The sequence below is a fragment of the Chionomys nivalis genome, chromosome 17 (genome assembly GCF_950005125.1).
Source record: "Chionomys nivalis chromosome 17, mChiNiv1.1, whole genome shotgun sequence".
Taxonomy (NCBI): Eukaryota; Metazoa; Chordata; class Mammalia; order Rodentia; family Cricetidae; genus Chionomys; species Chionomys nivalis.
In genome coordinates, this window is record NC_080102.1 from 16,553,546 (window position 1) to 16,577,772 (window position 24,227).

At 40.0% G+C, this 24,227-nt stretch overlaps 1 protein-coding gene across 3 annotated transcripts in view; it reads left to right on the forward strand.

The window, feature by feature from the left end:
* Nucleotides 1-24,227, forward strand: part of Col14a1 (collagen type XIV alpha 1 chain) — a 184,445-nt gene that overhangs the window by 121,371 nt on the left and 38,847 nt on the right. For all 3 annotated transcript variants that reach the window (XM_057792029.1, XM_057792030.1, XM_057792031.1), the window contains exons 34-40: nucleotides 1,149-1,307; nucleotides 9,150-9,227; nucleotides 11,990-12,076; nucleotides 13,343-13,396; nucleotides 17,541-17,636; nucleotides 18,815-18,868; nucleotides 19,166-19,219. In XM_057792029.1, the coding sequence (XP_057648012.1) occupies nucleotides 1,149-1,307; nucleotides 9,150-9,227; nucleotides 11,990-12,076; nucleotides 13,343-13,396; nucleotides 17,541-17,636; nucleotides 18,815-18,868; nucleotides 19,166-19,219 (582 nt within the window). The remainder of the gene's footprint in view (nucleotides 1-1,148; nucleotides 1,308-9,149; nucleotides 9,228-11,989; nucleotides 12,077-13,342; nucleotides 13,397-17,540; nucleotides 17,637-18,814; nucleotides 18,869-19,165; nucleotides 19,220-24,227) is intronic.

Here is a 24,227-nt window from a genome sequence, read left to right on the forward strand (position 1 = left end):
CACAGAAGTCATTTTCCATTCTTGTAAATGACAACGTTAGAAAGGAGCAAGCGATGGGGTGACATTTCCCCAGGAATGGTCTCTGTTTGACTAATGAATAGTTGCTTTTTGAGAGGAAAAATTTCTAATGAACTGCTCTGCTAACTGAAATTGCTTTTACACGGCTGTATCTTAAAACATTAAATAAATATAGGTAGGATCCCATGTGCTTTCATCTTTTCTTTAACCTTAGGACAAAACAACATAGAACAAAATCTGATAAGTTAAATTGTCTTAATATAAAAGACGTCACCTCATTGACAGGCTGAGTCTGCTCATGATGAGCACAGTGTTAGCTGATTGAGCTTTTATAACCTCGATTCACATCACCCAGTCCTCGTCATGGAGTTGCCATGGTTACCTTTCCTTGGGAGCAAAATTATTATTGGAGTAAGGATTTTACTTTTCCTTCATTAATCTGCCACAAGTAATTAGTAGCCAGGAAGCAATCTCAGTCCAAATCAAAATGTGTAGTGGGCCCAGACATTTTTACATGAGAACTTGGATACAGTGTGGTTACCTGTTTTAGCTACAATATGTTTGCCCTTGCTGGTTACATAGAGGTTTGAAAGATCTGCCTTTTCCAAATTCTCGCAAAGAACCCGTGACTTCTGAAACTGCGTCCTGCATGTCTTTGAGATTGTAGTTTGAAAAAACGGCATCAGACACTAAGCCGAAGGGCTTCCTCTCACATGTATCCCAATGCTTCCCTTCCCCTCACTGAAGAAAGTGTCCTTCACTCTTGCGTCTCCTTCCAGCTGCAAGGACTTGGGGTGAACAGAAGACAGTGGGGGAAGGAAACAGATTAGAACTGACTAACTATAAAGACACATATAAAATTCCATGATAAGACACAATGCTAACTTAAAACACCAGAAAAAAGTAAGCTAAAATCTCTAGTAAAAAGTGACCCATTTTCAAGTCACAACAGAGAGAAGTATTTTAAAGAGCTGATTCTTGAGTGCTGAGCCATCACAGAAAAGCTAAGGATGTAGAGACAGAATTCCTTCCCTTCTCTCTGATTTTTAACAATGAGTTAAACGATTACGCAAATTGGTTGATACTTCTCCCTGCGTAGGACTTTCTAAATCATCTTTTCTTTTGCCTAGCTCCATGTTGTTATCAGCAAGACCATGGCCAAAGTGGTCGTTGACTGTAAGGAAGTGGGCCAGAAGGCAATCAACGCATCCGCCAATCTCACGTCGGATGGTGTGGAAGTCCTGGGAAGAATGGTCAGATCCAGAGGACCCCACGGAAACTCTGCACCAGTAAGTAAATAAGGAAGTGAAACTGTGTGTCTGTTACGGGGAAAATTCCTTTCATATTCATTCAGCTGGTTTCAAGGGAGGGAATGTAGCAATGATATGGATGGATGGATAGATGGATGGACAGACAGACATATAGATAGATGGCGATTCTTTAAGCAAACATGGATGTTCAAGGTAGTAGCTTTCTGGTATAATATAAAGAGAATGCTTCAGGCACCAGGCTAGTTAATTATCTAAATACGTTTTAGGATTTGAATATTGTAATATTCAGTACCTTATTTGTGACTTAAGTGGTTTGCTGTTGGAATTCAAAACCACATGTGTACAAATTAATGCAAGAAAATGCAAATTCTTACAAAGTTTCTCAACATTATGCCTAGGAAAGTGGCTAATGTCTATGATTTGAGTTAGATTTGTATATTTTAAAACTATTTTCACCATCAGTAATGTGGTTTTCCCTTTAATTATTAGTCATTATTTATGTAACAATCCTAAAATAATTTTTACATTACTAAAATGGAATTTAAGTCTGGGAGACTTTTAATTAGCACAGAAATCCCATTCCTTTCAATCACTACCCACAATAAAGAATAGTGTCTACAGGGTTTTGTTTTAACAGCAGGCATTCACAGCTAATTAGTGGCTCTCTCTCATTTTAGTCATTGTAGAGCTAGTAACATTTTAAAAAACAACTCTGACTATTCTTACCTATATTCTCCATCTCGACCATCCATTCCGAAACTGTTCCTCAGAGAGTGTAAAAATATAGAATTACCAAAAGAAGGATATGCTGGATGAACAAAAGCAAGGATGAGTAGATGGACTCATTTAAGTGTGAGGTGGAGTGGGACTCAAGGCCCAATCACTGAGCACTACTGTGATTTTCTTCATTCTAGGCATGGTGCATCTAAAAAGTCCCTGACAGTAGTGCACAAAAATGACCAGACATATTACTGGAGAAGTGAAATTTTTCACAACAATGAGTTTCCTGTCTTCCACCCCGTCTTTTACAGACAACTAAATGCTCATTTACAGCTTGGTTGTTGACAGGCACATCTGTTTATCTTTTTGTTTGTGTTTTGCCTCTCTAGACAGCATAAATTCCCTAAGATAACACAATAGCATGGGCGTCCTTTCAAAACCATGTCAGTGTCTAACATAGTCCTACAAGCAGAATGAGTGTCCGAGGAACTCTTGCCAGAATGTGAACAGAAATGGACTGTTTCTCACACACAGGGTTTTGTTTGTGGTCCAGAGGCTTGAACCTAGGACTTCGTGAATATCAGACCAAGACCTCTGACTGAATTACATCCCTAGAGCCAGACTATTTGGTTGGCATAATTTCTCTTCCTAAAAGGTGTTGTCTGTAGTAGACCCCATATGTGGCACTGACTGCAATCTCTTATACGCATTCTATTCTCCCCATTTGTATTTTGTAATTATAACTTAATAGTAATTGTGTTTTAAATTACACCATGTGTAATAATATACTCTATGTGCACAACTAATTAAATATTAAAAAATTGATGTCTAAACCTAAACATGCCTGTACGTCTCAGGAGCACTGATGGTGATTTTTCACTTTGGGACGCCAAAGAAATGCAGTTAAACAGGGGGCTCTTTGTGGCAGCTTGTAGCCAGTAGTAGACAAAGGAGGAATTTATAGACGTCAATAACCAAAGAGCTCTTTGTAAGGCTACTGTGACAAAAAGCCATAGCTTCCCTGATAATCTAGATGTCTATGAAGGGCTACTAAATAGATTTTTAGTTTTCCCACTTACTAAAGAATTTGATTATGCTGAATTGGATAATATTAGGTTAGATCATAAAAATGCAATTGAGTAGCCAGTCTTCCTTTGGGAGGGGTTGCTTGATGGTGTCAGTGCCACGTGCGAGAACTCCTGGCCTTGGTACTTCAGTTTCAAAAAAATACCCATCTCAATGTTGGCCTTCCTTTGATAACCAGCAAAAAGAAATGTATATAGGGCACAGTTCGAATAATCCCAGGGGAGGGCATGTGTAAGAGGGTACAGTTCAGATAATTCCAGGACGGGGGATAAGTAAGGGACACAGTTCAGAAAATCCCAGGAGGGGGCTGTGTAAAGGGTATAGTTCAGATAATTCCAGAAGGAGGGATGTGTGGGGTGCAGCTCAGATAGTTCCAGGCAGTGTGTGTGTGTGTAATGGGCACAGTTCAGATAATTTAGGAGGAATAATTATAATAATTAGCTCACAGGTCAGTGTCACCTGCCAAACTAGCAATAATTCAAAATGTTAGAAGACTCCAGATTCTGCCTCTCTAGAAAACGTATCCTCTCAAACCATAGTTGAGTGAAGGAGAAAGGATTCAGGGACACAGTAACTCCTGTATAGAAATTGCTCACAGTCTTAACAAAAACAACGTATGCTCAGAAATGCTGGATTCTATAGCAGTGGCAGTCCCCAGGGAACCTAACTAAATAAACAGGCTTAGCTTAGCTGTCAAAACACATGTGGAAAGAGAAGTAACTGCTGCTCCCTCCCAGGCTTTCCTCTAAGAGGTTTGCTAGTTACTTTTTTTTTTTTTTTTTTGGATGATTCTAGAAATAATTTGATCTTCTGGCATGTAGCTACGTTTCTTAAAGTCTCTCTTCTACTTTTTTTTTTAATCTAACACTTAGGCAGTTATTCAATTGGCATTTATTCAGCCTCCTGCAATTGAAATAAAAGAGAAATATGTAAGGAGCCACCTATAATTTTATTCACTGAGTAGAAGTTTTTGGTGTCGAATTCAACAGTAGACTGGCTGATGATTCTGCAATAGTCAACTGTTAAATTTTTTTCTGTATTGAAAACAGGCTTACCTTCAGACATATATTCTGGTCATGGTTTCCCCTTTTCCAACCCCTCCCAGGTCCTCCCCACTTTTCCACCCACCCATACCCACACCCTCTCTCTCTTACCCATTAGAATACAAAGAGCTTTCCAGAACATCAGTAATAAGACAGAAATAAAACAAACCAAACCAAAAAAACAAACAAAAAGACTCAAGAAACACATACAGATACACACACACACACACACAGAAAGAGAGAGAAAGATAGAGAGAACCTATAAAAACAAAATAAAAACCATAATTTATAAGCAAACCATCATTTGAAAAAAATGACAAGCTAATGAATAGGAAAAGACTTTTTCTAACCAACTACACATTCAATAGAGGACTAATATCTAAAACACACAAGTAGCTAAAATACAAAGCAGGACATTAAGAAAGCAAGTGCTGCGCCGGGTGGTGGCGGCGGTGGTGCATGTCTTTAAACCAGCACTTGGAGGAAGAGGCAGGCGGATCTTTGTGAGTTCGAGGCCAGCCTGATCTACAGAGTGAGTTCTGGGACAGGTTCCAAAAGCTATCTCAAAAAGACAAAACAAAACAGAAACAAACAAACAAACAACAAGTGCCAAATTTTTAAAAGGAGCTTTTCCATATGTTGCTTTTTTTTAAATCCTCAAGTTATAACAGTAGCTGATAGGTATGTCCGCTGTGGTCTGGGGAATGTGTGCTACCCTGAAATATCAATTTAATTTTCTAAAATGTAAAAAAAAAAAAAGATGTTCATACTGTCTTCCCTCTATTGATGCTAAAACTGAGTCTTGAAGTCAATGAGAGCTCCTGTTTCAAAAAATGAAACTGAGATGTGAGACTCTATCTGCCCTCCCCAGGGTTGTCTGCCTTCTCTTCCGATGTTGTCTTCCACTAGAGCAGACTCTAACTCTACAGATCTTCAGGCAGAGAGGCAAGTCTAGTCTGATCCAGGGACCACGCGCCTGACCAATTCTTTCACAGTGTCAAAGACTCACAATTTGATTTATAAGCTTGCAAATAATTGTGGCCAAATATTACCCTCAAAATGTTCCTTACCTCAATGTTCAAATTTCTAGCAACAGATATAGAAGTTGTTAATTTTCATCTCAGAATTTAATTAGAATGAATGCTCATGGTTTTCCAAATTTTAATGAATTCAAAGTAAGTCAAAGCTCTAAGCTGTACCCATGGCAGATGTTAAGTATTTCTTGCTTTGTTAATGAGGTCAATGAAAAGTTGGACACCTAATGAGAAAGGGAAGATGGCCTAGGTCTCTGCAGCTCTACCTATGTACTTTATACACAGAACTCTTTCTGTTTGTGCAAATACATAAACGCTCTTGCATTATTCAAGAAAAATTCGGAGCAGAAAGTTTGGTACTGAGTGGAGAGTGAAGCCAAGATAACTTTGAAATTCCCATTCATGGATCAAAATGACTCAACTGGCAAGAAATATTTTAATCTTATTTTCTTCATAACATTTGACCCCAAATGACTTGCCTTTGTAACTACACCCAGACAAAATGTCCAGGGATGGAAAATGAGCATTTGTAATTGGCTAAGTATTCCATTTGGAGAAATTATGAAGTATAAATGTAGAAGGTTACATGTCCTTCCTTTTGTCTTTAAAAATCTCGATCTTTTATGTTTTGGGGGGTTTGTTAAGTAAAAGGGAGCGGTGTCTTGGATTAACTGCCCGAGCTATGACTTCTTTTGAGTCATGTTGTTTTGCATCCCAAGGCCTCCACATATGAGATGTTTTGACACAGAGTTGCTGTGTTGTGTTGTCTCCTGCGTAAGTTGTACAGCTATGCATGCCATTGCTTTTGGAATAAAAACCAGGCGCCTATTTAATTTTGCTGCTGTTGTTTAATCTGTCTGCAGAAATCTGCCTTGGGAAAGAAGCCCCAAGTCCAGGCTAGGGAATCTAAGCTATCACAAATGCAAAAACGACTATGAATAAATGTGTTGTACTCGGCGATAAAGCCACTGATTTCATCTAGCTTGCGAAAGAAAAGGCAGCCCACGTAGTGGCATTCCTCAAATGATAGCAGTGGCTTCATTAAGTACTTAGTGGATGTTTGATCCTTCCCGTAGATAAATTGAGCTCATACAAATCCTCATCACTCTGCACGATAGAGAGCTAGGCAAAGGTTTATAGGTTGACATTATGCAGTAATAGTGGCTAAGTGTTGAGTGTTTATTGGAAAAACTTCAAGAAAGCCTGATGCATACTAGGGGTGGTGAAGGGCTTTTGCTTTATGTAAATCTTTCCATTGCCTGAAATATTTTGACAGGAAGACTTTACCCAGGAATGTTAAATTTCTTAATGCTCGAATGATTTCCAGACATAGCTGACTTTAGCTGATGCTGCCGTAATGAGACCCCTGAATAATGTTCTCGAATGCAATGATATTCAAAATTCATTTACCCAAAGATCCACTCGTTACAAAATAAACCACCCTTGGTTAGACCACACATTGGTTGTGCTGTTCAAATCTCAACTGGGATAGAACTTTCATGATGTACTTCAATTATTTAGACCTACTCATTCTGGGACCTACTCACCTGGGCTACAGAGTGCACATTGCCAGCGCTATGCTCCATGGTGATGGTCTGAGGAGAAATGACAGACAAAAAGGGCCTCGAACAGTACCTGGCACAGAGCAAAGCTTCAAAGCCTATTGGTTGATATTGATTGTTGCTAAGATTATTTTTTTCCAAACAAAATGTTAAAAGTAAACAATACTTTAGAAGAAAACTCTTCTCTCTCGACCCTTGCTACTATCCTTTTTATATTGATTCTGCACTTTTGTCTTTTATACTTTAAAAGTCAATCATGAGAGAGTCACATATAGAATTTTAAAATGATATTTTTACTTATTGCAGTTGTGTTTCAGGCACTGTTCTAAATATTATCTCCTTATTAGCTCATTTGGTCTTCCCAAGAAACATATGAATAACTAATAGAATTTATCATCCCTTATCTGAAATACTTGGAATCAAAGAATTTGGAATTTTGGAATATTTGGATATACACAACGAGCTATTTTGAGGTCTGAATCCAAGTCTACACACTAGATCTATTTATGCTTTGTGTATGTCCTTTACACAGACTCAGCAGGAGCCTTAGACATCGTCAATGTGCCTGCATTTTATATGCAACCCACCCAGCCAGACCATATGTAGAACTCCCGTCCATGGCATCATTTCAACCGTCAGAAAGCTTCACACATTCAGACTAGGGGTGTGCAACCTGCGTCAGCTCAAACACTTTCACAAATGAGAAAAATGAGAGTTCAGGACAGAGGCTAATTTTTTCAAAATAACTCAACTCACTAGGGCTGAAGTCAGGATCCTCACCCCAGCAGTGTGACTTCATAGGCTCCAATCTCCATACTTGCTGAACTATTTCTTGATATCATATTTGTATTTACCAAAGTCTGCTTATCATGCTTTTGGAAATATTTTCATTTTTTCATTAAGTTTTTTTTTTTTTTCTTTTGCTCATCATTTGTCGTATGGCTTACCTGTTCTGGTTCATATGTTTTATGTTTGGGGCCTGGGATGTTAAAATATCTAGGGGAAACCCAAGCTATGTGCTCTGCTGGTATTTTGACAAATAATACCCTGCTATGCATAAGTTCAAAAAAGTACGATGTTTTGAATAATGAGCCTGTTATCCTGTTGATTTGTTAGGATAAACGGTCCAATCATGCACACAGTTACGAGGACAGAAAGCCTGCTTCCATTTCCTTCCTGTTGGAAGTGTCTCTTTGGTGAGACTTCCCACGCTTTCAGTAGCCTGCTTCAATAGTGCTAGCATCTTGACCCTTCCCACCTGGAGGGCTCGGGGCCAAGGGGTAGCGTTCTTTGGACAACATATTTATGGCCCTTATTGAATGCATTGCTTGCTGAAGGAAAGTTGAATGAAATGAAAATACTATCATTTTCCCAGTTCTGTTAAGTATTTCAAAATAATGCGGAAAGAAATAAGTAGAAATAATTAGGTAATTAAGTTAGTATTAGTCCTCACTATTGTTATAGAGATATTTATGTATATTTCACCTTGTACCCTGTATTATACCAACATATGTGAGTGAAACAAGAATAAATATTTACAGAGTGACAAGTGGCTTAAATAAAACACACCAAGTCCATGCACCAATGGTACTCACTGTAAATCTCTCACAACACCTCTTTGAGTACAATATTTATGTAGAATATTAGTATTTAACATAATATATAGATTGCATCATACATTCATATAACTGAATTAATAGATTAAATTAAGTATACCTAAAATTAATATATCTTAACTAAATAATATAACAATAATTAGTATAATTTTATATGACTATCATGTTATATTCATATTGATATTCCCTATAAGTTTTTCCAACACAGGACTGTTTTGTTTTCTCATTTTGCTATTACCTCAGAAAAGGCTATAGAATACCTTGCTTACAGTAAGAAGAACTGCACAAAGGAATGAGCTAAGGGTTAATTCTTCAGACTTTCTGTATGTTTATTATGTGGTACAAACTATGCTAAGTGACTCAGAGTTGAGCGTTTCTCCTTACCTTGAGGAATTTAAGGAAATGATAATACCAGTCACTGAATTGTGGATGAGACGTGATCTATAAAGTCATTTAGAGTGATCTATGATTACAGGTCATTTGGGAGGCATAAGGGGCTTCCAAAGAAGGCTTTGACCACGGAACTAAGCTTTTTATAGTTGATCTGAGAAGGGGAAGTTATGATAGGGAGGAGGATTTAGATAGTAGATGGAGCAACTGCAGACAGAAAATTAGAACATTGCATGTCAGGGGCAAAATTAAAATTAAGTTTAATTAAAAATTGACTTTACTTTTAAATTTACTTTCTGGAATAGTACGTTACAAATATTTTTGTATTATCTCTGATGAAGCAACTATAACTACGAACACATTTTCTCCGTATTTACGTTGTTGAATGACAACTATCTTTTTGAATCAGTTCCAGTTACAGATGTTTGATATTGTTTGCTCTACAACGTGGGCCAATAAAGACAGATGCTGTGAACTTCCCGGCCTGGTAAGAATTCTTTCGCTTCTCTAAAAATTAAAATCTGTGATTGCTTTGGAAATGAGGGGCTGTTTATCAATATTCATACTATTAGCAACTCCTTTTGTGAAGCTAATTAAAGTCAGGAAGTTTTAATAAATAGAGAGACAAGAAGAAATCAATCAGGCCATCACATATGACCACATGGTTTGAGCTGTGTCTCACAGATGTTGATGATACAGACTCCAAGTGCTTCCAAATGCCCTGCTTCCCAACGCTTCCTACACCAAAGGAAATACTTCAAAGTTCCACCTATGAAAGGTTTAGTTGTCAGCCATGGAAGCATAATATGCAGGAATTGAATGGGAAATAGGACTTTTTTGTTTGATTCTTGATTAATGATGATTACATATTAATGAGCCGTGTATGTCTACTGCACATGGCAGTGTTTCCATATCCGGAGGTCAGCGTATCCTGTTCCTCACTTCCTTCTACACACTGATTTGCTATACCGAAACTAACTAGACAGCCTGCTTAGGTTTGATTGTCACCTGGACACAGCCCACAGTCACCTGGGAGACAAGTCATCTAGTTCATACTATCCTGAGGGCATATACATCGGGAGTTGTCTTGACTGTTAATTTTGGGAGAACCAAGCGCACTAAAGGCAGTCCTATCCCAGCAACTCCTGAACTCTGCAAACTCAGTTACCTCCTCTCATGGTAGGCATGGGGCTGCCAACGAACCAATAAGCAGACTTGCTGCCTGGTTTCAGAGTCAGGGTCCTGCTCCTACGTCTCTTGACGTCTGCTGATGTAGACCCTCTCCTCCCCTAAGTTGGTTTGTTCAGAGTGTTTTATCACAATGGCAGAGGTGAAGCTAGAACACAGATGACCTTGAACTCTGACCTTCCTGCCTTTACCTCCCAAGTCCTGGGTTTACAAGGTAGCATCACACCATGCCCAGAATGAAGCTCTGAGCTGTCTTGAGCTAGTTGTTTGCTTGAAGTCCAGTGGATGCCAAGTGATGCTTTATTTTTATTGAATTTTTAAAACATTCAGTGTCAATATGAATTTAATAGACTGCCCCCAGGCTATCCTGTCACACAGTTTTCAAACTGTAGTCATAATCTGTATAACCTAATTGACACTACTAGATGTAGTCATAATCTATATAATCTATTTGGTACTACTAGAAAACCAATCATTTCCCATTATTCTCTCATAAAGTGGTATCTATATGTCTACAAATGGACAGAGAAGGAGGTCCATCTCTTAGGATCCTCATAGAAAGTAGAAAGTAAGATGGCACAGGAGATTGCTATAACTGGACAGTTAGCATGTCTTACTAATTAAATTCATATAATGAACACAGTCAAGTCTTCACAAAATCCAGAGGATTTGATTTTAGATACAGATAAAAACATTTATTGCAGGCAGTAAATTCCTGGGGGCCAGATTGGGGGAAACAAGTAACTCATTGTTTCTTCATCAAAGAAAGTCTCTAAACTAGTAGTGAATTGAACAAGACATCTTAGTGTTAGACATAAAAAAAGACAGGTTGGAAAATGGAAGAGGAAACAGAATCTCATGTTGTGTCAAGCAAAAATGTCCTCACCAGTTCTCCTAGGAAGGACCAAGCCCTTTTCATTATCTTTCTCCTTGCTTTAGTCACTGCAGGCTTATAAATTCCATACCTGGAATGCACATCCTCAACAGTAGCAAGAACACCCCTGAGTCTTGGGACAGGAAGCCTGGTGCCAAATTCATTTGGGAGATCCTTTGGAATACTTAGATTTACGTTTTAATCTAACTTACCAAATACTAGAGCAGATGAGACACATCAGCAGGAGATTTGAATGGAAATCTGTCCTTATTGTCCACCATTTAAAGAAAAGGATGCGAAGGGTATTTAGATCACTTGTTCAACTGTGTGTGGGGTTTTGAATATATCAGTGAACTACTTTCATCTTGGTAATTTATTGTCTGTGCTCTGTTCCTCCCCACCTCACTGTCCTGTGAGGTCTTAAATAATGAAGCCACTTCCCATCTCCTCAAGGGGACTGGTGGACTCTAAGTCCTGGAGTTTCTTACTGCAGTGCTGCGGTCGTTTTGGCAGCTGCTCCAAATGGGATATTGAAAAATTATACGAGGCTGCTACCAGGCACTCGCCTCGCTCCGCCTACATTCGGGCAGCTCACTTAGATTTATTCAGCCTGACATTGCCAGTCATTTTCTACTGTCGCGTGTCAGCAATGATCCCAAGAGAGGAGAAAAATGACCCCTAGCCTGAAACTCTAGGCCCACAGTTTCCTTAGTGTCAGCCTCAAACCCTGATGGGATTGTCACAGGACACAGGTGTGCTTAAGCAGACTTAGTTCTTCGTTTTAATTCACATGCAGTAGTTTCGACTGAGCTTTTCAACAAGGTTTCTTTCGTTCTCTAAAACAGAAAAGCAATGCAGCATAATGAAAGGGTTTAAGGCCTTTAGCTCAAAGGGCATTGCTTTCTAGATTAATAAGGTAGAACCCGAAAATGCCCTTTGCTCTCTTCTGACTTCGTTTCTTCGTCTGGATTTCTAAGCCACTTTCAGCAAACCCCTCTGTAGGTGGGATAATGAACGATCCATAGTGCTCATGCTGTCTCTGTACGGAAGAGATGGTGTAGTTGGAGGCCTTATAACATAACGTTCATTTCAAATTTTAAAATGTCTCCTAAAGTATCTTCTGAGAGTTAGTTAAGCAATTTATGTATACTGTCTTGTTCATAATTACCCTTTATTTTCTTACTCAGAGGGATGAAGAGGCTTGCCCAGACCTCCCACGATCCTGCTCTTGCTCAGAAACTAACGAAGTGGCTCTAGGACCAGCTGGTCCCCCAGTAAGTCTTGCTAGCTCAACCTTGAATGCTCTTGAATAGCGTTAACACCGTCACCTTGGGGTCTCCCTCTCGCTGCCTACTGAACTCAGGCTGTCACCCACTTAACCTTAGGTAAACTTAGACACCTCTACAGGGCGATTGTCTTCCGACCTTTCCTTCCCTTTTTCCATTGCTTTATGTATAAAATCCTCACTTTAAGCCCCTGTGGTTTATCATCAGTGTGAGTTTCAGCCAATGGCCCTCAGCTTGGAGGATTAGTATATCCTCCTGGTTCCCACTCTTTCAAAATTTGTGTGTGTTTTGTTGATGCTGTCCAGCCATTTTCAAGTAAAGCTGCACACCTCTTGAAATATATTGGAGTTACACAGGGAGAGCGTTAAGTCAGCTTCCGTGATCTTCAGTCCTTTTGTTAACTCAAGGAGAAGTTGTCTGATGTCACCCTTACTAACACTGTCCACGTCTCTATTATAGACAAAGTTTTTCTGGACAGACTTTAGTAAGAGCAAAACCGAAGTAAATTGAAAGCCATCATCTGCACTGTATTCATTTTAAGTGATCTATCCTTTTTAGTAATACCCTTTTCTATTTATTGTAATTCTATATTTGCTTTTGCAAATGTGTTTATTTAGATGCCTTAGGCAATTAAAATATTCAGAGGATACATGCACTGTCTTTAGATGTGTGTTCACAAACATGAACAAATATATATCAAGAATATGTTCGCATGTTTACTATGTAAATAGATATGTCTAACAAATGAAATTGCCACTAAAATAGGATAGTTGGTATATTAATATGTCAGAACATCTTGGGAAGAAATACAAATGATTGTGATTTCAGAAACACTAAAATATTTTTATTTCTGTATAAATAGATGGAGCTGAATTACTGATTTTTCATTGATTTTTTATGAAGTTATGGTATATAATACACATAATTCCACGCCAACTGAGTATTTTATTCTTTTATATGTGAGTAAGAGTAGCATTATATAAAGCTCTAAATAAACAAGTCATATAGGAATTTTTAAGGTTTAAAAGGATGTGTGGCAGCCAAGGTTTGCGGAGGCTCTGAAATGATCTGCAGGAAGGAGCAGAACTGGGTGGGGAGTTTCCAGCTGAAGATCATGATGAACATTTACTGGTACACAATGTGTGGGCTTCATATAAAATAGCAATGACCTAATCCCATATTATGAAAAAAGATAAATAAAGTAGGCTGTTTTGAGATTTGTTCTTGAGCTAATACTTAACATCTGTTTGCCAGGGTGGTCCAGGACTCCGAGGACCAAAAGGCCAACAAGGTGAACAGGGTCCGAAGGTAATGCGTTTGTCTCCAATACCCATCACTTTGGAATTAGATGTGACTTCGTTTACCCTTGTGACTGACAGCATCTTAATGCGTTTGTGACACTCGTGTCTAACAATTTTGACTTAGAGGGCAGATGTGTGCTTTTAAACCCAAACAAGTATTTAATAACTCAGCCAAACGGAAGATTGTTGGGACAGACAAGAATGCCAGTGGTCTGGTTGGCTTGGTCTGCAAGGTAGCCTTCTCTGGTGCATGTTTTGCTTTCTGCACTGGTAACAGAAATGCGTCTTAAACAGAATCACTTAGTCCCAATTCTGCCTCCGTCCCTTCCAAAATTTCCCACACTTTGAATTCCTCCTCCGGTTTTGCATTATATCTAATCAAACAGCGAGTTTTGCATTCTATTCTGAGTACCCAAGGCCACAAAGTATGATGTTCCAGGTCTTGCACTGCAGAGGCATCGGCCAGCCAAAATGACCAGGTCATGCCAGCCCACATCAAAACACATTTTTCTCCTTTGCACAAAGGCATCCTAAGGACTGGCAGGAGCCCAGCTACTAATTGAGTTCAGGCTTTATCCTCTTTCCTTTGGATTCTGGAAAATCTTTAACTGATCTCCTATGTCCAGTGCCTTGACTTTCTGATTCATTCTACACATCTGTTCTGAGATTCATTTCCTGAGAGTCTATGCTGGATTTATGCTTATTGAAAACTTACAGTTATGGACCATGGTTTGGCCATTGTTGGCATCATAGTCATGGCCTCTCCTTCCTAAAAGATTTATTTTATGTGTATGGATGTTTTGCATGTATGTCTGTGCACCACTTGTGTGCAGCCACTGTGAAGTCCAGAATAAGGACTTCCCTTGGAACTGGAGTTATAGGCGGTTGTGAGCCACCATGTCAGTACTGGGAATCAAACCCAGGTCCTCTGCAAGAGCAGCCAGTGCTGTTAATCACTGACCCATCTCTCCAGCCCCTCCCGGCCCTTTCTAACTCAGTTCTCCTTCTCATTCTTGTGACATTGCTTCACACGATTTCCACATCATCTGTCTTCCTGATTTAGTGCTTTAAATATATTAGATTTACATCCTGTTTATTCATATAGAAGAGACCATTACACTAAAAAAGAGTTTCACTTTAAAATTGGAAACAGATGATGCAAGGTAGGACAAGAAGTGAGCATGAAAAAAGGGATAAATGAAGGAAAGCTGGAGCCAATCAATCAAGTACTATCCAATTCAAAGACCATGGGACGTATCCTTTTGGGTTTATCTGTTTCATTTTTTGAGACAGGCTCTCTGGCCCTCACTTGACTCCATCTCTAACCATACTATAAGAAAGGCCAGAGCCGAATGCCTCCTCTCAACAGGCTTTCTCTGACTCTTCCTCTGGATCACCCGTGGCGGAACCCAGGAACTCCTATGCTTGCGGGTTTCTGTCTCTCAGGACCCCCTTCAGCAAGACCCCAATACATTTTCCAACATTCTCAGTGGACAATGGTTCTAATAATGACTATGAATTAATGCTGATATTTTATAGCCCATTTTCTCTAATTATATACTCACACAGAATTGTTGCTAGTATGGTTATTTCTGTGTGACAGTTTTGACAAAAGGAAAAAAAAACCTGATACTGCGAGGCAGTGGATTTTGAACCACAGAGAATCACATAGCCACCCTTGTGGACAGTATGAGGACAAATAAACTATACCTTGTGCATATATACATTTAGGGAAAGTCCCAACATGTAATCTTTTTTCATTTCCAGCACCAAATGGCTAAGAATTTGGGGCGGAAAGCAATGATCACAGGTCTCTTTTAGTCTGTTTTCTATTTTAAAGAATAAATCGAGCCACCTACTTTCGTCCCTTCTCTTTCGACAATGATATAGCACTAGACGGTTACTGTTAAACCTTCTGAATAAGTTGCCCTTTCTCAAGCACATCACATTTTTTAACACTCTCATCCTCTTCCTCATAAACCTTGTAAGCTCCTTATAAGGATAGTTATAATCTGATGCTCTACAGTCTCATTTCCTGCACAGTTCTCAAATCACATGTGATCTCTGATCTCCTCCGAGCCCCATGAAGCTGTTCTCACTAAAATCACCACATGTGACTAGGTCCATAGGCTTTTGTTTAATGTTTATCTCCCTTGAGATTACAGCAATAGTTGACTCATTTGGCCAGCTCTCTATTGGAATTTGTTTCTGCTTTGCCATTCTAGCTTTGCTCTGCTAATAACTTCCTGACTTTTTCATATCCCATCCCAGACTTTCTTCCTCTTCATTTTAATTGTCATGTAATTTTAATCAGTTTCTATTTTCAACCTGTAGCTTAAAAAATATTTAATTTTAATTTGACTGTATTTGCTTGTCTATGTGTATTTTGCCTCCATACACATCTCTGTACCATGTACATGTCTGTTGCCTGTGGGCACCAGAAGCCATTAGATCCCCTGGAATTAAAGTTACAGACAGTGGGGAGCTAGCATGTGGGTACTGGGAACCAAGCTTGAATTCTCTGAAAGAGCAAACAGCACTCTTAAACACCGAACCATCATTCCAGCCTCTCTCAATACCCTTTTTGCAACCTTATTTATAAACAAACATGTTATCAGGACCCTGTAGTCTGTACAGGTCTGATTTTGCCCGATTCCTCAACTTCTTCTGGACCTTTCCATGTGATTTTGCCCATACACTAAATCTTAAGGAAACTTAGTCTTTACTGATGACTCAACTAAACTACAGTTTACCTCCACTAGGATTTTCTTTTCCATATTTTTGGACTCAAGTAATACATTGAGTAATTTCACATTTGAGGCAATTTACAAATTACACATACAAAATTATACATACGGAAAAAAATCAGTATGTTGAAGAAACATCTCTACTGTTGTGTTTGTTGCAAAAGAAATCACTGTAAAGAAAAAGTGGAAACAACCCAACTGATCAACAAAAGACAAGTGGGTAAGAAAAGGTGATGGTTGTATTATATAACCTTTTAAGAAGGTCAAATCTGGTCATTTGTGAAAACATGGATGGACCCAGAGATAATTATGTTAAATGAAATAAGCCAGGCAGAGAAAGTCATGAATGAGTTTATGTATGTATGGGATCTAAACATTTTGCAAAAAATTAAGAGTGAGATAATGGGTACCCAAGGCTTAGGGATGGGGATGAAGAATGAGGCAAAATTGGCCAATATGGAAGTTATAGGGAAAATAATTTCTAATATTCCACTGTGTAATAGTGTACTTTCTATTTCCAAAAGCTAGAAGAAAGGATTTTGAATGTTTTCAACACACACACACACACATACACACACATCTGAGGAGCTAGATGTTCTTACTATCGATTCCTATATTGCACATACATGTGCGGTATCCTGTGAGAAGAGGTACCATGTGGGATTGCATTAATATGCACAACTGTAGCATGTCCACCAGAATAATATGCTACCCAGACATAGGAGATCATAATTTAATCAAGGAATGGCCTTTGCTGTGCTCAAAACAGGGAAGAAGAAATTGAGCATAAATAGATATTCTGAGACTAAGGTTACTCGTTGAGTTGTTTAAAGCCCAGTAGGAACTGGACAAAGTGGGAGCTACTGATGTGGAAGGGATGTCTGACCCTGGATGAAAGGCAGGATGGTTTGGAGCTAGAAGTGCTTGGCGCTGCAGAAGAACTGCACTGGGGTATTGCAGGGAGGTGGGGGAGGAAACAGGCCTGACATAAAGTTCTCAGAGAGAGGCTGAGGCTCACTGGGCCAGGAACTGAGAGCAGAGAGGATGTCTAAGGAGCCTGTTTGTCCAGATTCTTTCCCGAACCAGGAGGGTGGTCCCGCAGTGCTTTCTCTTTGGGGGAATGTTAGGCGTTTGTGGGGGACTACTTGCTTACATAACTGGCACAGCATTCTTATTTGCAGAAACAAAATAAACATAGCTGATGAAATCCTGTTGTGTTTGTTCCTATAGCTTACTGATGACAGTTTACCCGGGAGGTAAATCTTTTGAAGCTTGGTGTCTTGCTAACCCTCTGAGTGTTTCATATCTTAGAAGTTGTAATAAGAAATAAGTATTGTGTGCAGAGATGTCTTTCGGGTATTAGAGACTCTAACTTCTAGAATAACTTTTCTCTCTTGCTTCTAGGGACCAGAGGGCCCTCGGGGGGAAACAGGTCCTGTAGGGCCTCAGGGTCCCCCCGGACCCCAAGGACCCAGTGGTCTGTCCATTCAAGGCATGCCTGTGAGTTTTGTGCACATATTCAGAAGGGTTTTATAGTTATTTGTTTTGCATATAGAATGAGCTTTTATATTCTGTGCTGTGCCAATGGGTCCCAGTCCCTGAGAAAATCATGACTGACTGACCATGCATTAACTCAGCCCACAATCCACTGTTTGCTCAGTGATGGGGGTCTTTCAACAAACAGGTACATGGCTAGGGAGTAGGCATAGTCACACCTAAGGAGGATGGCAGGGTCAACACGGACAGCCTTTGCTTGTTTATCGAGATTCCTTTGTGCAGTTGTTATTCATGTATGTGTGCACATCTGCGTGTGCATGCACTGTGCACATGGAATGCACAGTGTGCGCAGTGCATGCACTGTGCATATGGAATGCAGGTGCACGTGTGCATGTATGCAAGAAGAGGCAAGAGTCGGCCTTGGTGTCACCCTCAGGAGTCAACTACAAAGCATTGCCTTCATTGGCCTAAAACATGATGACTAGGCTAGGCTACCTGTCCAGGAAGCCCCAGGGACCCACCTGTCTCCAGTGCCCCACCCTAGTGTTGGGATTATAAGCATCTGATACCATGCTCAGATTTTTATTTTTAATATGGGCCCTGAGGATCAAAGACCTCATGCGCTTTACCCACTGATCTACCTCCCCACCCTTTGACTGAACTTTTAACGTCTAGAAGGTAACAGCTGTTATACCAATTTATTATTGATGTGCAGCCATTGTGCACATAGAATAATCAAAGCCATCGTATACTTCTTGTTTCTACTGCCATGAGAATCTAGTTCACTGAGTGAATTTTAGCGTTTTAGTTGTAGGCATTAAATGGCTATTCTAAAGTATTTGGTGTCTTTGAAAAGAAATTTAACTCACTGAAATACATGTGGTCATTAAATTGTAAACTACATATAACATTTAAATATTGAAGAACTCTCTCCCCCGCATGTGTTAGCATTATCATCTTGGCCATCTGGGGCTGCACATGGTGGGTTGGAATTGTTCTTGGATGTGAACATTCAGTTCTGTAGGAATGTTTACATGGATGGCTTACTGTATGTGAGAAGCCAAATATGATGTGTGGCTGTTAATGCCAAGGCAGTTTACTGTTGAGAACAACGGGGTGGGTGGGCGGGGGGACTGAGGACATATGTCTGTGAATCTAACTCTGAACTTTTGGACACTCAGGGTATGCCCGGTGACAAAGGAGATAAAGGAGATGCTGGCCTTCCTGGTCCACAGGTATTATTTTTGCTGTTAGTCTTTTGCCAATGACAGAAGCCTTCAGCTTCTTACATCAGCTGTGACCTTGACAGGGGTGTCCATTAACGACATCTGCCCTTGTTCATTGACCTGTCTGGAAGTCAAAATGATTGAAGCTGGGGACATTGATTTCTCAGTAGGAACTTCTGGGTCCCAGTTTTGTGTCACAAGGGGGTTCCCACTGTGCCAATGGCTTTGTGTAGAGGCCATGGTCTGTACCAGGGAAGCAGGCATGTTTATACAACTCTGACTCTTTTCTGTTCTTGTTCTCCCTAGGGTGTCCCTGGAGGTGTGGGTTCACCAGGACGTGATGGCTCACCAGGCCAGAGGGTAAGAACTTGTGAAATATTGGTTGTGACAAGGCAGATTTCTTGCCTGGTCACTTGGCTGCAGATGCTGAGTCAGGGTCTGTGCATTTCCTTTCGTCAGTCTACTTTCTGTCTATTTTGTGTCTATTTCCATTCGGCCACATCTTCTATGTCCACTTCTTTCATCAAACTTACCCCAGTTGGCAGTGTCCCATTCTGAATGTTCCCAAGTCTGATTTTTATTTGCATTAAATTGGATCTATTGACTTAGTAGATTTTTCTAGGGTTTTTGTTTTTTGTTGTTGTTTTTCTTTTTTTAAATCCTTGAAGTACAGACCTAAAAGAAAAGTAGTATGGCTTATAAAGGAATTTCCATTGGCTTAGTATATTTCAGTTATCTGTTCTTTTCACCAGCTCAAACAGAGAGCAGCAAAATAAAGTACAAAAATCACCAAGCGAGGCATAAGCTGAAGTGTGACATTTGTTTCATTGACAAGTTTTCACCAAGGCAGGGTTGGAGGGTTATAATTTATTGGGGGAAATTCAAATCTAAAACTTTGTCACGTGGTATAATGGGCTCAGGGTCCTGTCGGAACAGAAGGTTGGGAAATCAAGCCAGGCTTGCAGGGTCTGAGGACTCTCTGAGGAGGTGCCCTTTAGGCTGCTGCCTGATTGAAAGGCAGAGGTGGCCAGGTGGATGAGAAGAAAACCATTGCAAACAGGGAGAACTGTTTATATAAAGAATGAACGTGAAAACAGTGGGGTCTCTTTAATATGGTATATTTGGCTAGAGATCGTAAATCTGTGTGTGCGACTATCTGCATGTATGTACATACCTACAATGCACAGGTATGCACATTTATTGTGAAATGCAGTCTGAATTATTTAAAACATCAATTTTATTTTTACCTAAAACTTTGAGCTTTAACATGAAGGAAATAAAAATCCACTACATTTCCAAGGGAAAGAAAAGCTATCTGATTAAAAAAATGTCTTTATTTATTCTTTGGTAATTTCATATATGTAGACAGTATGTTTTGGTGATATCATTTTCCCACTTCACCCCTTCAACTCTTCCCGATATTCAACACCAATTCTCATAGCCTCTTGTTTTAATCTACTGAGTTCAATTAGTATGGCTTGTATATGCATGGGTATAGGACCCTTCCCTGGGTCATGGGCAACCTAACAGAGACCTCATCCCTAACAATACCCTCTCTTCTCCAGCACCCATCAACTCCCAATAGCCCCTCAGCTAGGAGTGGGGCTCTGTAAGCCCCTCCATGAAATGTGTTGGAATTCTAACCGGCTTGATAATGTGTAAGTCTTATGCACTACAGCTGCTGTGAGTTCATATGGACCACAGGCCTGGCACGTTCCAGAAAAACATTATTTGTAACAGTCTTCCCCAATGTTGGGCTATCCCAATCTTTCTGTCTCCTCTTCCATGATGTCCCCTGAGCCTTGTGTGGAAGGAGTGTGACAAAGATACTCAGTTAAATCTGAACACCACAATCGTTTACCCTCTGCATTTTGGCCACTTGTGCATCTGTCTTTATTGGCATCTACTGCGAAATGAAACTTCTCTGATGATCGTTACATGTCAAACTAATCTATGGGCATAGAGATAAATATTTATAAAACACTTTGATACTGAGTCCACTTAGCAAAATAATAGTAGTGGGTTCTCCCCTAGGGTCTATGGTCTATCCAGCCATGGGTTCTTGGTCTGGTGTACAATAGCAGGCCTGAGTTCCATCCTATTGCGTGGGCTTAGATCCAAACAGGAAATAGTTGGTTACCCTAGTAACATTGCATGCATGGGTGGTATATTTTGCCAGGCTAGCCTTTATTGTAGCTTGCAGAGTTCACATCTGGATAGGAGTGTTGATGACTTTTCTTCCCTACAGCCCACACGGCACCTTCTAGCACCATGAAAGCTAGACAATAGTATCCAAGTCTATACCGGCTTGATTTCTTCATGTCTTATAACCTAAGTGCGTGTCTCTTCAGGGTCTGTCTTCCTAAATGATCACTGGTTTGGACTTGGGAGGAACCCTCCATTTCTCTAATCTCTGAATTAGAGGGAGTGCCAAGTACTTGCGTCTTCTCTAATAAAGATCAACATGAATGGCATTCCCTGGGAGCCGATATACATTAGGAAGCTAACACTTATTAGAATGCTGACTTCTCTACTCTGCCAGGCCTGACTGTAGCTTCCTCTCACCCATCTGCTCAAGTATATGAAAATGGGGAAACAGGCCTGCAATCCTAGGAGGCTGAAACAGGAGGATTGCAAGTCAAAGGCCATCTTGGGCTATGCCACAGAGGGAGCTCAAGACCAGTCTGGACAACTTAGTGACTCCTTCTCTCAAAATGGAGAATAAAAATACATTTCAGTGGTTGAGTCCTTGGCTAGTATGCATGGAGCCCTAGTTTCAATTTCCAATACTGAAAAAAAAAGAGGAAATTAATCTTTTCTATGGGTGCAGAGATATGGGATTTGAAATCTCTTCTTAACCCCCCTTTAACAACATACTGACACTTATTTAGAATCTCAGTGCAGTCTCTGTTTACCAAATGGACCAGGCAATAGAGCATGTTTAGGCTAGTGCATCTGAGGAAGGCCTTCTCTGAGAGTTAGATTTATGTAGGGTCCCTGTGCATGCAGGAGGAGTGGCCAGAAGTATTTATATGTTTTGGCCGGGCACATAGGCTGAGATTCTGTGTGGTTACACAGCTAGATTCCTTCATGATTCCTGAGGCCCTGGAAACAGCAAGTCTGAAGATTTGGTTGAGCGAGTTTATTTGATTTATCTATGCGCAGAGTCCAGTCTTGGCGAAGAGCTCGGAACCAAACCTGTTAGGTTAGTGTTTGAGGGAAAATGTTTTAGTCCTTTGGTTTATTTCTCTTAAAATCCATATCTAAAATCTGACTTTTAAAATTTTTGTATTTTCATGTGTTCAACTTTAGTAGTCAAAGTTTAGAGCTATCATAAAGTGATAAGCTATCTACTCTTGACTTTTGTTCTCCCCTCTTCCTCTATTTGGAAATAAAGTTTTGAGGCTGTGTCTGATGCTGATTATGAAATCCTCTTAGATAAGAATGGAGTTCTTTTTAAAATCTGATTGTGAGGGAAACTCATTCAGTATGGAACCACACGTCTTTTAAAGGTTTTGTGATCGGCGACTATTACCTTAGGAAAGTTATTTGAAGACTGTGCCATCTGGCATAAAATTAAGGAGACACCATTCACATGAAATAAAATTGCAGTGCCGAGGAACTATGATGTAACTGCTCTGCATGAAGGAAGAACAAGACACATTTTCTCCCTCAGCCATATCTTACCTGAGTGCCTGCACCATGCCACCCCACCCCCCAGAGCTTGAAGAGTTTCCCGTCACCCTCTGCAGAAAAGATTATGAAAGCAGAAATACTTCTAGTCGCTAAAGAGAGCAATCTGCAGACCACCTATAGAAGGGAAAGGCACAGCAGGCTCTCATACATCCTCTCCTGGGCACAGAAAGCAATGAGTCTTTCAGAGGCAGCAGAGGAGGCAGGAAGAAAGGTTGGTTAAGCAGAGTCACTTAGGGGACCCTGATCTATTTGGTCAGGTCATCTGAAGGCTCAAGGGTGCTGAAAGTGTAAAAGAACGACTTTGTGGGGACCAGTTTGGAAAGAAGCAGACAGACATAGGTTGAGAACGCTCTCAGGATACATGGAGTACCAGGTCTGGCTGGCTGGGCAGTGGTAGATATGGGGCTACTTAAAGAATACTGAGCACAGATACTTCCTGATCCTCCCTGTTTTGCTGTAGGATCCTATCAACAATAGCTGTTATCACGGCACTCTGCCAAGAGCCAACAGAAAGTTGGGATTCACAGCCAAAGTCACTGGAAAGTCCCTGTTAGAAGTTCTTATCTTATGGCCCACGCCTTACACCATCACCTGGTGGTTAGCTTAGGAAAAGAGAGACGTTTTTCATGACTCTGGTGCTAACATTGCCTCTGAATTTACTGAGAGGGTAGAAGGTTTTGAAAAAGAATAAAAAAGAGAAAATATAACCTCTTCTCCTCTTTCCAGCTTATTCTGGCTTTTCCCAAGGGGAATCTTGGACTCTTGGAGACAAGTCATATTCAACTCTGGGCCTGAGGCCATAAGCAAGTCTAGCTAGACTTCCCTGAGTAAGTTTCCGCCTGGGCCATGGAAGCCAACAGACTAGCTTGCTGAAAGTGATGGTGCAAACTTGCATTTGCAGCTAATGCAGTCAGGCATCCAGGTTTTACTCTGAGCCATTCCAATTAAAACATTCTGGACCTTTCTTTCTTTTTCCTATAAATCTTGTACTCCCACCCATTCTCTGTCTGCCTGCCTGCTTCTTTTCTTTGTATCTGAGTGCAGAGCCTTTCAAGTGATCTTCAAACTCTTCTTGGTGTATTGTAGATTCCTCAGACTCCACCCTACACATTCAGATGGTCCTTAGGGAAATCGGATAGAAGAGGGATGTAAGCTATCTAGGTAGGTAGGTAGGTAGGTAGGTAGGTAGGTAGGTAGACAGACAGACAGACAGACAGACAGACAGATAGATAGATAGAGAATAGGGCCAGATAAATACAGGAATAGAAAGAGGCAGAGAGATCAATTATAGAGAGAAAATATAAAATATTAGAGAGAAAATTATACAAATATAGAAAGATAGTTGATAGAGAATAAAGATAGAGAGACAGATGATAAAGATAAAAATATTGAGAGAGATAGATTATTAATAAATGAGAGATAGATAAGTATATGACAGATTGGATAGCTAGGTGGTGAAGAATTAAAAACAGTACAGAGAAAAGAAAAATGAAAGACAGCCTCTTTCTTACTTCTGAGTTCCAGTTCCTCCAAGTTCAATTTTCTGGCCAGCACCCAAAGAAAAATTTTATAATTATGCCTATCTTACAATTTGTTTTTATCAAAACCTGAGAGAAAGAATGTATACTGATGAGAAGGAAACATATTTTTATGGTTTGTTGGGGAGCAGTTC